Below are 14,433 nucleotides of genomic sequence, written 5' to 3' on the forward strand. Positions count from 1 at the left end.
GTTTTCAGTGATGAACATTTTTGGAATGCTGGGCACACCCAACTTCCAAATACGCAAGCACATTCCAAATGGAAATTTCAATTACTGTTTTTCTTTTCTTCTGCCCTAACAGTTATCACAGCATTTTAATGAAGGTCAGACTTAAATACTGACAAGCAGGGAAACCAATAATTACCAGATTGCTTCACTCATTTTGTGGACAGCATTATAAACTTTTCAGGCATTCTAAGATTGCCTGACAAAATTAGAAAAAATTGTTAAGTCCCCAAGACCTGCTTGAGATGCTCACAAGTGTTCCATCCCAAAGTACCCGTTGCCTCTTCTTATTGGTATTTAGGTTCTGGCATCTGATTCCCCTTTCTTCTTCTATTTATATTAGCCTTCAGGTGAGAACTACGGAAAACCCACCTGATGGGGGTGTATTTTTCCTAAGAGATTGTGTTATATGGTATCATATTTAGAAAATAAAGAAATAAATTATTTTCATAATAGCAATGCTAATCACAGGAAAAACTTGATACATTCTTGACTAGACTGTAGGGGAAAGTACAAGTTCTTAGTGGGCGGAGAGGGGCAACGAGGAGGCAATTTGGCTCCAAAAATTCTAGAATCTCGTGGCGTATTTTTATCAAATGCAAGCTTATCTTTAAAAAAATCCGAGAATTTTTCTAATTTCTAAGAATTGATTCCAACCCGCGATATTCCCTAGATGGGAGCGCAGTGCTTTAAATAATAGGATTTAAATAAGCGGCTGCTGATTTCAAGTCCACCTGGGGAGTCCGAGTTCTAGGACCGGTCCTTGGCCCTGCCACACGCCAATACAACCATCAAAGTCAAAATCCCTTAACTCAAATTTAAATACATTCCTAAAGCAGAAAGCATCCCGATAGGAAAATCCTACAGCTCACAGCAAGCAGCAGGGAAACATTTATCTCTGGCGGCACTGATTTAAGATTAAAAGATTTGGTATCGTTTAAAAAAAAAAAAAAAGCTGGGTGGGGCCGAGGAGAATCCACCCAAACTTTCCTCAGGAAGTAGGATGTTTACTGAGTAAATATGCGGTAGTCACAGAAACACCTGCTACTCCTTTAAGACCTCAGGAGCCACCACCGCCACCTCCCGGCCACATCCGGGCACTTCTCTGCAAACTCCTGGCGTCCTGGCGTCCGAGCCGTTGGGCTTATTTGAAACACACGCACAACCAATCAAGCGGCGCCTGCCGGGAGGTGGAGAGCGTCGACCAATCACCGCCCCTCTGGAGACTCCTGCCTATGGGAAAGAGGTTGACATCACGCGCCAATCGGCATGGCTCTTAGAGAGAGCAGCTTACTTTTTGAATCGGTTGTGGCGGCCGCCGGCAAGGAATGGCGGTATCTGTGAGAGGAGTTGGTGTTTGAAGAGGTGAAACTCCTAGGGCTTTTTTGAGCGTGGTAAGGACTCTGTGTGAGTAAGAGAGGTGCAAGTGGGCGAGCGGCTCCAGACCCAAGGGCTCTTTTGCCTGTGGTCGACGTCTCCGCCCCTAGTGACCGCGAATTCCGGAGCGCCCCAGCTCGGGCTTCCCGGCTCCGGGAACTCCCTCGCCGCACCCCACCCCCAGCAGCCGGTCCCTGACGCGGAGTGGGAGCCCGAAGCCCCTAGTATTGCTGGGCATCTTCGCCCTCACCTGTTGGCTCTTTTGGACTGAAGAGTGTGGGTGAAGGGAGGGAGTTGGGAAAGGGATTTTGGTAAATCGCGCAGCCCTGTGGCTTTGGGGGCCGGCACTTGCAGCCTTTGGGGGCTTATCTCAGAGTGCGCTGTGGTTTTATTCTAGGATTCATCCCGGCTTCTTTGCGGGAAGTTCAGTTTTTCGTTTTTGCAAGATAAATCCAGGCCATCCGCCCTTCGTCCTCCCCAGCCACCCGGCACAGATGTGTCTGGCTTAGTGGTTAAAGGCGCAGCCTCTGAATTCAGCCGGGCTTTGAATACCTTTTTTACCCCTTACTAAGAGTTTGACTTAGGGGAAGTTGCTTAACCTCTCTGTTCCTACGTTTCTTTATCTATACATTGAAAATAATAGTACCTGCTTCTTAGGATTACTGCAGAGATTAAAAGGTTTAGGACAATGTCTGCCACGTATTAAGCGTTAAGTAAATGTCCGTTGTTAATAGTAATGTTATTGTTAATAACACCACCATTATATCTAGGATTGCATTTTAGTCCTTCACCTTGGAAGATGATTGCCTAAAAAGTATTTAAGTAAAAGGAAACTTGAATGTTTGTTTACATGGCAAATTTTATCTCTGGGATAAAAGGGGGCATGTGTTATAGTGTGTTTAGTTAGAAGCTCCTTGGGTCTGTTCTTGGGTGAGAAGCCGTGTAGGTTTATGAACACTGATCCTATTGTGCTTATTTTAAAGGCTTCTGGAATACAGTAATTTGAAAAAAAGTGATTAATGTATTTCCATTTCTAATCAGACTGTTGGATGTTAGTTATGTCATCAAGTTACCGTAATGCTCTCTTTTTCTCTATAAATTTTGAAGCTGTTTTGGCAATAAATTGATCATATACAGTATCATCAGGGACAATTTTAATTATTAGTCATCTGCTTTTGATCATCTGCTATGCTCCCTCCCTTTTATTAATCATCTGCTTTTGATCATTTGCTGTGCTCCTTCTTAAAGAGGGAGGCATAGGAGAAGAACGTAAATACTTTCAAAAAAAATTTTTTTTTTAGACGGTGTCTACCTCTTGTCACCTAGAGTGCAGTGGCACAATCTCGGCTCACTGCAACCTCTGCCTCCCGGGTTCAAGCGATTCTCCTGCCTCAGCCTCCTGAGTAGTTGGGATTACAGGTGCCTGCCACCACGACCAGCTAATTTTTGTATTTTTAGTAGAGACGGGGTTTCACTGTGTTGGCCAGGCAGGTCTCGAACTCCTGACCTCGTGATCCGCCCGCCTTGGCCTCCCAAAGTTCTAGGATTACAAGTGTGAGCCACCGCGCCCGGCCTTTCAAATGGTATTTTTGATTTCCCTCTTCCAGTCCTTAAAGCAGGTTAGCTCATCTCCTGACTTTTTTTTTTTTAAACATTCTTTTAAGGGGACTTTGAATGAAAGCCACTTTAATGCCTTTTCATTGGAAATGGTTGAGTGTAGAAGACTTAAAATAATAGGGCTGGATAAAATTTATCATTGATTCTAAATTAAGACTGTTACAACTATTGGACCGCTCCTTTGGAGAGCCTTAGAATAATGATTGACATGGATGTATGGTAAAGCCATAAGAAATATCCATATTGTGAATATTACATGAGAATAGTTGTTTGTTCACTTTAAGACATCTATTCAGTTTTCATCTTAACTAGATTTGAGTTGTAGTACTATGTGTGTTCCACTAATGTGGAAACTGAGGTTTAACTGACTATGTGCAGGGCTGAGACAGGAAGCTGAGTTGCCTGATTTTGAAGTGTCACATAACAGCATACAGTTTAAACTGTTACTTTGCTAAGACTCTGGGGGAAGGTATTTGTATATTTTATTAATCTGAAGAAGTAGGAAAGGGGAAAGTCTGACATGTAGCTCTCGTTAAAGGTGGGTTCTCTGTATATTTGCCTAATATTTTAGAAATTTACTCTCAGTAAAGTTGACTTATTGAAAATTGATAAAAAATCTCTAAAAAAATTTTTTTAGAGAGACAGGGTCTTGCTCTGTCACCTAGGCTGGAGTGCAGTGGTGGTGGGATCACAGCTCACTGCAACCTCAAACTCCTGGGTTCAAGTGATTCCCCCACCTCAGCCTCTTGAGTAGCTACTATAGGCACCTGCCACCCACACCTGGCTAATTTTTAAATTTTTTGTAGAGATGGGGTCTTGCTATGTTGCCCAGTCTGGTGTTGAAATCCTGGCCTCAAGTGATCCTCCTGCCTTGGCCTCCCAAAGTGCTGGGATTTCAGACGTGAGCCACCCAACCCACCCTGATGAAAACTTGTTAAACCTTTTATTCCCTGTCTGGCTTTTAAACTCTTCTTAAGTCCTGGAAAACTTAAAAAAGGATTTTCTTTCGTAGTCCAGAGTTATATTGGCACTTACCCATGCATAATTGTTTTGTCAAACCTTTTAGGGGAGAGGTGTTTTTAAAGAATTATGAAAATACTGACAAGGGAGCAGCCCAATTATACCGGAGAGGTTTAGAGACATCCACAGAGGATGAGTCAAGAGTGATGGATTGGGGGTTGGAAGACAAGATAGGTGGAGAGTCGAGCACTAAATGCAAATAGATGTGATGTAAATTACGATTTGTGCGTGAAAAATAGCTAAGAAATTCATTGTTGCTGTTGCATAGATTGTATAGGAACTGGGGTAGTTACAGATGGTGAGGGTGAATAGTTAGGCGGGGACCAAATTGTGAACTTGGTGGTGAATTTGGACTTGGACATATAAGGAGTACTCACGGAAGTTGTTAAGCAGGGAAGTGATATGGTCACATTTGTATTTAGGTGCATATTCCTGTAAACCATGTGGAGAGTGATTTCTAAGGAAACTGATGATAAAGTTGTGTGGAGCTGTTTTATTAGACCAAGTGACCATTGTGTCATTGAGCGTATAGAGAAGGGGGGCCAGATTCCAGAGATATTTGAGGTGGGATTGATAGGAATTTTGGGGAGGGAAATGTGGGAGAGGAAAAAATAAGGATAGATCACAGATTTTTGGCTAGGATTTTTGTGGGAGGTGTGTTATGGTGGTGTTATAAGTGAATATAGGAAGAGAAATTGGTTGAGGGCAAAGGTGTGGAGAAGGGAGGTAGAATAATATTTATGACTACAGTTGAGTGTTTGTTGTATGTCTAGTAATGTTCTATGTGCTTTTGATACATCGTTATTTTTATTATATTCCTGTGAGTAAGGTATTAGTATGTTTATTTTACAGAAAAAGAAACTGAGGCTCAGAGAAGGTCAGTGACTTTCTTTGGTTCATTAAAAAAATGGATAATAATACTTTTTATAAATTCTAGGTAAAAAGAGCCTCTAATACTTACTTTTGCCCAATGACCATGTTTATGTATTTTTATTCAAATTTTATTTTTTCAGCTGATTTAGAAGAATACAAATCATGGCTGAAAATAGTGTATTAACATCCACTACTGGGAGGACTAGCTTGGCAGACTCTTCCATTTTTGATTCTAAAGTTACTGAGCTTTCCAAGGAAAACTTACTTATTGGATCTACTTCATATGTAGAAGGTAAACCTGTTACCTGCTTTAAAACAATCAATTTCTATTTTAATTCTAAACTTACTAGTGACTTTCTTATGATTTAATTTTAATACCAACTGTAATGCTAGAGCACAGGTATTAAGTAAATATTTGTTTACAGAATCCCTTTACACTGTGTCATTTTTCTGATTATTATTTGGGTTATTTGTATGCTTTACAGCTTTGAAAAGGGAGGCATCTTAATTTGGATATTCCTTTTTCTGTATGTGAGGGCAGTCTAGCTACAGCATTGTTAGCTAGAAGTTATAGAGTCATGACTGGTTAGGTGAAGAGCTACTTTTTCTTTTGCCACTTTATAAATGGGTTTTTCCTAAAATTATATGCACTATTGAGGAGGATGACTATGTAAGATAGCGCATTCTCTGGCTAGGAGGAATGCTGATGTTTGTATACCCTTCTGCAATATGGTTTCTCTTTCTCTAAAGTGATATATAGCCAAATATTTTTGTAATAAGTTGGGAGTTGAGTCCTATTAAATTTAGAGAAAGTTATGATTCCCTCAAAGATGTAATACATACCAGATATAGCCAAAAGAGCGATAAGGAGCTACTGATTGTGATGTTAATACATGACAAACATATTGAAACATTTTAAATTTTAACAGAAGAGATGCCTCAGATTGAAACAAGAGTGATACTGGTTCAAGAAGCTGGAAAACAAGAAGAACTTATAAAAGCCTTAAAGGTACGGAGTTTTAGGTTTTAGTTTTTTTTTTGTAATGCAATTTTCTTCCATCAGTGTGTAAATAGTTTCATAGCTTTCTTAACCTCATACTTAAGTCTCTTTTCCACAGACTATTAAAATAATGGAAGTCCCTGTTATAAAGATAAAAGAAAGTTGTCCTGGAAAATCGGATGAAAAATTAATAAAAAGTGTTATTAATATGGTAGGTCAAAGCAACTCATTGCATGTGGCATGCTGCACTTCCCTTGATTGTATTATTCTACTTGCTGGTGATTGGAATTAGGCACAAGGTGTATTTTGTGCAATCTGAAGCTTAACAAATAGAAACTGTTTTATACTTTTTAACTCCTTAGCTTCTTTTTTCTCATTCATTTTATATTTAGTCTAAATTCTTGCTGTATTTCCAAAATTATAAATCACAGTAATTTATAATCAGGGAATTTGCCTCAGCATACGAAATAATCTAATTCTGGAATCCAGCTGTTTTAGTTTGCTAGGCTGCCAAAACAAAATAACACATAGTTAATTGCTTAAACAATAGAAATTTCTTTTCTTACAGTTCTGGAGACTAGAAGTCCAAGATTAAGGTGTGTGTAGGTTTAGTTTCTCTTGAGGCCTCTCGCCTTGGCTTGCAGTGTCCTTTTGCTGTCCTCACATGGCCTTTCTTCTGTGTGTCCTTGCATCCCTGGTGTTTCTTCTTATTGGGACACCAGATTGGATTAGGGCCCACCCCTAGATCTCATTTAACCTTAATTACCTCTTTAAAGTCCTTATCTCCAAATATAGTCACATTCTACGGACTTCATTCTTCATTCTAGGTTAGGGCTTCAACATGAATTTTGGGGGTACATAATTTAGCACATCACACCAGCCTTGCAAATAAAATTCAAATAATTTACTGACCCATTTTGAGTTTTTTTAAATTTTTTTTTTTTTAATTTAACACGAGTTACAAGAGTTATATAGGTACTTTAGTATCTTCATTATTTTTCGTGGATGTATAAAGTGTTTACTGTAAGTAACTTGCCTTTTTATATCCTACTTTTGCCATGCTGCAACTGCTACATATTGCACATCTTTCTCTTATTTCTTACATATCTACTGAAATGATTATGCTGATTTTCCTTTCTGTAAGTATTAAGTGCTATAGTATTATTTTCCTATTTTCTGAAGATAGTTAATTTGAACAATAAGAACTTTATGTATGGTATCATTTTCTTGGTCAGTAGTGGATATCTTTCTAATGCATCTTGATATCAAAATGCATGGACTTAAAAACTTTAGCATCCTAATTTTATGGAACTTATGCATACTCGATGATTTATGACTAATAAGTAATGTCAGAATTTTGCCTTTATAATACTGATCTTTAAAATTTAAGAACTTAATTTGAATGGAGATATGTATATGTAAAAATGTAAGTACGTAAAGAAATATGGTTGTTCATTAAGTGTAATGCTGATTATTGTGTGACAGAAACTTATTTTCTACAAATATAAACATGTTAAAGTTGATATTGAATTGATTGTTAAGCCATATTTAGAGAGACAGCTGGATTGTTTGATATATAAATAATTTTTATTTCTGCTAACTATATGATGAAAAGGACATTAAAGTGGGCTTTGTAAAGATGGAGTCAGTGGAAGAATTTGAAGATTTGGATTCTCCAGAATTTGAAAATGTATTCGTAGTCACGGACTTTCAGGATTCTGTCTTTAATGACCTCTACAAGGCTGATTGTAGAGTTATTGGACCACCAGTTGTTTTAAATTGTTCACAAAAAGGAGAGGTAAGCATATATATTTATTGTGACTTTTCAAGTTTAAATTTTTATTAATGAATTTTAATTAGCAAAAAATTTATTTGGAAAAATCTCATTGATTGTTGAGAGTAAAATATTTAGAATATGAATAATAGTGGCTATTCTAATGTGGTCCTTTAATTCCTCCATTTAAACTTAGTAGTGAAAAGCTAAGGCCTTTGAAAGTTAAATAATGATAACTGTACATATGCATATACACAGACAAATACATAGTCTTTTTTTTTTTTTTTTTTTTTTTGAGACGGAGTCTCGCTCTGTGCCCAGGCTGGAGTGCAGTGGCGCGATCTCGGCTTACTGCAAGCTCCGTCCCCTGGGTTCACACCATTCTCCTGCCTCAGCCTCCGGAATAGCTGGGACTACAGGTGCCCGCCACCATGCTCGGCTAATTTTTTGTATTTTTAGTAGAGATGGGGTTTCACCGTGTTAGCCAGGATGGTCTTGATCTCCTGACCTCGTGATCCACCCGCCTTGGACTCCCAGTGCTGGGATTACAGGCATGAGCCACTGCGCCCGGCCTATACACAATCTTAATACCACAATGTGTTAGAGAAGATTACTTGCTTAAACTTGGGTTCCAGAAATTTATACATGTACATAAACTTTTATTTTTCTCAACACAGGACAGATGCCACAGTTCCATTTTTATCAGTTACTGTATAACTTAAAATTCAAAAATTATTTTAGCTTCTTGTATTTATTTATTTATTTAATAAATACATGATCTCTGCTCACTGCAACCTCTGCTTTCTCAGGTTCAAGTGATCCTTCTGCCTCAGCCTCCCAAGTAGCTGGGACTGCAGGTGCATGCCACCACGCCTGGCTAAGTTTTTTCTATTTTTACTAGAGACAGGATTTCACCATGTTGGCCAAGCTGGTCTTGAGCTCCTGACCTCACGTGATCTTCCTGCCTCTGCCTCCCAAAGTGTTGAGATTACAGGTGTGAGCCACCGTGCCCAGCCGCTTTTTGGTTTTAAACAGCATTTCAATATAAGTCATATGAGAGTTAGTCCCTATTTGGTTTTATTGCTGTCTTGGCATTCTTAAGTTTACCTTATTTACTTAAAATTGCTTAGGTCTTTGTACTTCTGTTGTTATACATGTTAGTAATAACAAGCACATGTTAACCTTCAATTCTCTAACATTTTGATTAGGAGTGGTTGGTTTCAAAACCCAAATAAACTTTAAAAGACCAAATTTTGAAAAATGATCTTATATAATGATGAAAATCAAATTTATTCTTTTATTATTTTTAAACCATTCTCTTTTATACACACACACACACACACACATGCACACAAAACCGTTGGGTAAATTATTTACTGAATATCACCATTTATTAGCTTAAAGATTAGAATTATATTTGGTTTAAGTGTATGTATTATATTTACTCAGTGTTTATTATAAAATGTCTCTGACCTGTTTTAATAACAGGTCAGAGACATTTAATAACTGTTTTAATAACCTGTTTTAATAATTAATTAAAGGATTTTAATTAATTAGAATCCTTTATAGTAGTGTATGGAGTCTGAAAACTTTGCTTATAGTCAGTACTTCTTGTCTGTCAGAGTGCATTTAATATTTGTTTAATTTGATGAGACTAAAGTGTGTTTAGATTATGTATATTGCATATGATTAAGGAATGGGGAAATATTTTTATTGGGAAACTTGCTATCTTTTTGCTGTTTTTTTGTTGCATATTGAAGAATGCCAGTAAATCTTTGGATTGGGAAAGTTGAATGGCAAGAGGGGAAATATATTTAGCTTGAGAAAGTTGTGTTGTATTTTCTACTAAAGAGAAAGCTCACATTTAAAATTGTTGTATCCTTCAGCCTTTGCCATTTTCATGTCGCCCGTTGTATTGTACAAGTATGATGAATCTAGTACTATGCTTTACTGGATTTAGGAAAAAAGAAGAACTAGTAAGTATTACGAAACAAATTCAAAGCATATTTTTTACAGCAAAATAAATTAAAATTGGCTTTTTTTTTCCTTTTTAGTATTATGGTTTTATTTTTAAAATATTGAAGGATAACTTATTATGGCTATACCAGATTTTAAATTTTGTGAAGAAACAAATCCTGAAGAGCCTTATAAAGAGACCAGTGTTTTGTCTAGGCTGGCTGATATGAATTAATAGAAAGATTTCATAGCAATTCTGTTTGACTGTCTTGTTACCATATTGGCTACATTGGTTATTTAAAGTTTTTGTTTATACATTGCAATTTCTTATTATACAATTTCAGCCTTAAAGTATTCCATTGCCCTAGGGAATTCATAGAACGTTCCTTTTTTATTTTTATTTTTATTTTTTATTTTATTTTTTTTGAGATGAGTCTTGCTGTGTCACCCAGGCTGGAGTGCAGTGGCGCAATCTCGGCTCACTGCAAACTCCGCCTCCCAGGTTCACGCCATTCTCTTGCCTCAGCCTCCCGAGTAGCTGGGACTAGAGGCACCCGCCACCATGCCCGGCTAATTTTTTTGTAGTTTTAGTAGAGACGGGGTTTCACCGTGTTAGCCAGGATGGTCTTGATCTCCTCACCTCGTGATCTGCTCGCCTCAGCCTCCCAAAGTGCTGGGATTACAGGCGTGAGCCACCACGCCCAGCCAGAAAGTTCTTTCTTTGGTCCACAATACTTTGTTGTTGGAACTGTTGGGTATTACTCCAATTTTGTGGGAAGAGTCTTGATGTGATAAAACTTGGTATTTTTTTTAAAAAAAACAATATATTTACACAGTATGGTATTAAAAAGCAATATATTTAGGCCATAGGAAAGGCGGTTGTTTAACTTACTTTTGTGTGAAATCTTTACTAATCCCACCTCTATAATTTTGCCTGTGTTAATAGGCAAACTAATCTTTTTTATACTTATTTTGACATAAAATTTAATAGCTTTATAAAAATCCTGTATTTTATAAATAGAAAGTATTTAGCAAATGCTAAATGAGGGGTAAACATAGTTTAAAATTTTGTTCAAATTAACCATAAAGTCAATGTTGCTTAATTTTTCTTTTGAGGTCAGGTTGGTGACATTGGTCCATCACATGGGTGGAGTTATTCGAAAAGACTTTAATTCAAAAGTTACACATTTGGTGGCAAATTGTACACAAGGAGAAAAATTCAGGGTATGTAAACTTGGGTATTTTTGTGTATTTTAATACAGCATTATTTTGGCATGGGTTTAATAATAGCAGTCTTTTATCTATTTCTTCCACAATTAAAGAACAGAAACTCAATTTTTGCTGAGTATATTTAGTAAAAAATTTTAAATCATAAGAGTGGTTAAGTTTTCTTTCTTTCTTTTTTTTTTTTTTTTTTTAAATAGAGATGGGGTCTTGCTCTGTTACCCAGGCTGCTTTTGAACTCCTGGGCTTAAGTGATCCTCCTGCCTTGGCTTCCCAAAGTGTTGAGATTACATATGTGAGCCACCAGGCCCGGCCAAGAGTGGTTAAGTTTTAAGTAGGCAATGGAACTTGAGTGAGGTGTTGAAAGATGACTAGGATCGTGGGGGTTGGTAAATGAATAACACTGTAGGAATTGCAAAAGTAGGTAATTCATTCTTGTCTAAGTGCCTTTTTTTTTTTTTTTTTTTGAGACTGAGTCTCGCTCTGTCACCCAGGCTGGAGTGCAGTGGCGCCATCTCAGCTCACTGCAAGCTCCGCCTCCCGGGTTCACGCCATTTTCCTGCCTCAGGCTCCTGAGTAGCTGGGACTACAGGTGCGCACCACCATGCCCGGCTAATTTTTGTAGTTTTCATAGAGACAGGGTTTCACCATATTGGCCAGGGTGGTCTCAAACTCCCGACCTCAGGTGATCCGCCTGCCTCGGCCTCCCAAAGTGCTGGGATTACAGGCGTGAGCCACTGCGCCTGGCCGTCTAAGTGCCCTTTATAAGAACAGAGCTCTGCTCTTATAAAGTGGTTCTAAGATTTAATTTGTGAATATTATAATAGGAGAAAATACTCTTATTAGGATTGAATCTTAGTTTAAGATTATAGTTGAATGTCTTAGCAAGAGTTTATCATTTTTTCTTAGTCTCCCTTAGTGTATTTGTGTAGCAAATGGTAATTTTAGTGTACTCTTCAATTCACCCTAAATATTTCAACTCATATCTAAGGTTTTAGTGACTTAGTCGGATGTCTTCTTCTGTAGTGCCATCTCGAGGGTCATACTTCCAAGGAAGTAAACGTGAAGAAAGGAGAAGTAGAAATTTAATAAAGATGAACTTCAGAGATATATTTATTTAAAATAAAATAAGGAAACAGTTTGGACACCATGGAACTTGTTTTAAAGTTATTTTACCCTAACTTGTATGATTGGAAGATAGTTTGTTTGTTAATTTTTAAATTATTTTGTTACAAAGCAGATAAATAGTGATCTAAAACTGCAAAAAAGTATGTTAACTGTTTAGAACTTCCTTGAATACAGTTATTTAAGGAGAAAATTCGTTGTAATGTTTATATTTTTAGGTTGCTGTGAGTCTAGGTACTCCAATTATGAAGCCAGAATGGATTTATAAAGCTTGGGAAAGGCGGAATGAACAGTAAGTGTTTAGAAATTCAGTAGTTCATTATGTAAATTAAACATTCTGGTTTAAAGATAAATCCATGTGCTGAAAAAAGTAATTTCATAGATAGAAAAAATGAATTCAGTCTGAGTAGCGTGAGGAATAAAATCTAGGAAGAACAAATTATAAAAAATTATAAAAAATTGAAAATTGAAAGATATCTTTGATATCTTTGGATTTTACCTTGTGAAGTAATTTTGGCTATTATAAACATTCTGAAGTTATTGGATAATAGCTAAATAAATCTGGGTATTTGGATTTTGTCACATATTTTTAAAATTTTGTGTTGTCTGGTTACATTTTAATTGGGGCTTGAAATTTATTGCCTTGTTTTGCTTAGTTTTCCAAGCTCATGATTTCTTGCTGTGGCACTTCATTAATTAAGATTTCATAAAAGTTATCATTACTTAGATTTCATGAAAGCCTTGGAACACAGTACATATAAATCTTCAAATAACAGAGAAAAAGTTTGAATCTCTTGTAAAGCTTATCTGTGATCACATTTTGTCAGAAGTTACTTTTGGGATGACTGAGGACACATCATTTTTTTAAACTGAAGTTTTTGTGAACATTTCAGGACCAAATGTTAAATAGCTTCAATAGATAGATTACGCTAAGACTTTGAAAATTACTGTAGGTTGTAAATTGATATACCTAACACTTGAATTTAAGTTAAACTGGTTTTAGAAGAGTGTATTTTATTTTGTTTTTAGGGATTTCTGTGCAGCAGTTGATGACTTTAGAAATGAATTTAAAGTTCCTCCATTTCAAGATTGTATTTTAAGTTTCCTGGGATTTTCAGATGAAGAGAAAACCAATATGGAAGAAATGACTGAAATGCAAGGTAAAACTTAGCATAATCTAAATGTTATATCTATTTTAGTCCCTAGGCCTGCTTAATCACTTCCTGGTCAATATACCTCTTAAAAAATTTGAGTTTGGAAATAAATAGCTTGGCTTATTTATGCTTATGTGCATTCCTCTTTAGGAGGTAAATATTTACCGCTTGGAGATGAAAGATGCACTCACCTTGTAGTTGAAGAGAATATAGTAAAAGATCTTCCCTTTGAACCTTCAAAGAAACTTTATGTTGTCAAGCAAGAGGCAAGTAATTCTAGAATGAGGTTGGTTTTTAAAAACACTATTAATAGCTTCTCTGATAAAATAAATGTAAACTGTTTATTAAAATGTTTTTTCTCTCACCTAGTGGTTCTGGGGAAGCATTCAAATGGATGCCCGAGCTGGAGAAACTATGTATTTATATGAAAAGGTATGCTTTTAACCCCTTAGTTATTTGTTCTGTGAGCTTGATTGTTTGAAAATAACACTTTTCTGTGCAGAAGGTTTAGAGAGCATGTTTAGGAATTTCAGAATGATTAAAACAATTGGGATATCAAGTTATCTTAGTCTATGTAGATTTAAGTGGAACTATTCAATGTAATGTGTATTATTTTAACCTAATATATATTGTTCTGTGCTAATTCTTGGTAATAACAATACGAACAAGAACATCTCTATCTTCAGAAACTTAGACTTTTAATGGAAAGATAGATTTGTACATAGTTACGATGGGGAATGATGTGTGCCGCAATTGAGTAATGTATTTTAGGTAGCCTCACTCTGAGAGACTCAGGAGGGAATAAAAAGGTCAAATAAATGTTGACCCAACTTACTAGGCCAACTAGGTAAGGACATTCGTTAGAACCCCAATTGGGAGAGGGTATGAAAGCTTTGAGAGTACATTAAAATAACAAGTAGTTTAGTATGGCTTTAAAATACAGTGTGGGAAGGAAGGCCAACAGATAAAACTTAATGGATAGATAGAATCAAGAAGTTTTTAATACATTAATGAGCTTGGATATTATCCTATAAGTATTGGGAGCCATTGAAGAAGAATAAGGGGAGAGATGTCATTAAAAAGATGAGTTTCATACCAGAATATCATCAAGGAAAATCTAGTCTTTATGGTGGATCTTGGTGAATAGTGGTATCACTCACCAAAATGACAAAGTTATGGAAGTAGGCTTTAAGGGAAGATTTACTTCAGTTTAGGATTTAATAACTTTGAGTGGAATATTGAAGATGAGTTGTTTCTGTACAATCTATATAGTACCA

General features: G+C 36.6%; 1 protein-coding gene across 5 annotated transcripts in view; it reads left to right on the forward strand.

Moving 5' to 3' along the window:
* The first annotated feature begins 1,258 nt into the window (after positions 1-1,258).
* ECT2 (epithelial cell transforming 2) overlaps positions 1,259-14,433 on the forward strand; it is a 70,949-nt gene continuing 57,774 nt past the window's right edge. Inside the window, exons 1-11 of one of the 5 annotated variants that reach the window (XM_063662421.1) lie at positions 1,259-1,430; positions 5,064-5,215; positions 5,853-5,932; positions 6,042-6,134; positions 7,539-7,721; positions 9,584-9,673; positions 10,770-10,877; positions 12,221-12,294; positions 13,032-13,162; positions 13,307-13,422; positions 13,526-13,588. In XM_063662421.1, coding sequence (XP_063518491.1) covers positions 5,086-5,215; positions 5,853-5,932; positions 6,042-6,134; positions 7,539-7,721; positions 9,584-9,673; positions 10,770-10,877; positions 12,221-12,294; positions 13,032-13,162; positions 13,307-13,422; positions 13,526-13,588 — 1,068 coding nt within the window. In that variant the 5' untranslated portion in view covers positions 1,259-1,430; positions 5,064-5,085. The remainder of the gene's footprint in view (positions 1,431-5,063; positions 5,216-5,852; positions 5,933-6,041; positions 6,135-7,538; positions 7,722-9,583; positions 9,674-10,769; positions 10,878-12,220; positions 12,295-13,031; positions 13,163-13,306; positions 13,423-13,525; positions 13,589-14,433) is intronic. The other 4 variants (XM_063662420.1, XM_054482080.2, XM_054482079.2 and 1 more) reach the window with 4 other exon arrangements.

Source organism: Pongo pygmaeus, chromosome 2 (assembly GCF_028885625.2).
Source record: "Pongo pygmaeus isolate AG05252 chromosome 2, NHGRI_mPonPyg2-v2.0_pri, whole genome shotgun sequence".
Classification (NCBI taxonomy): Eukaryota; Metazoa; Chordata; class Mammalia; order Primates; family Hominidae; genus Pongo; species Pongo pygmaeus.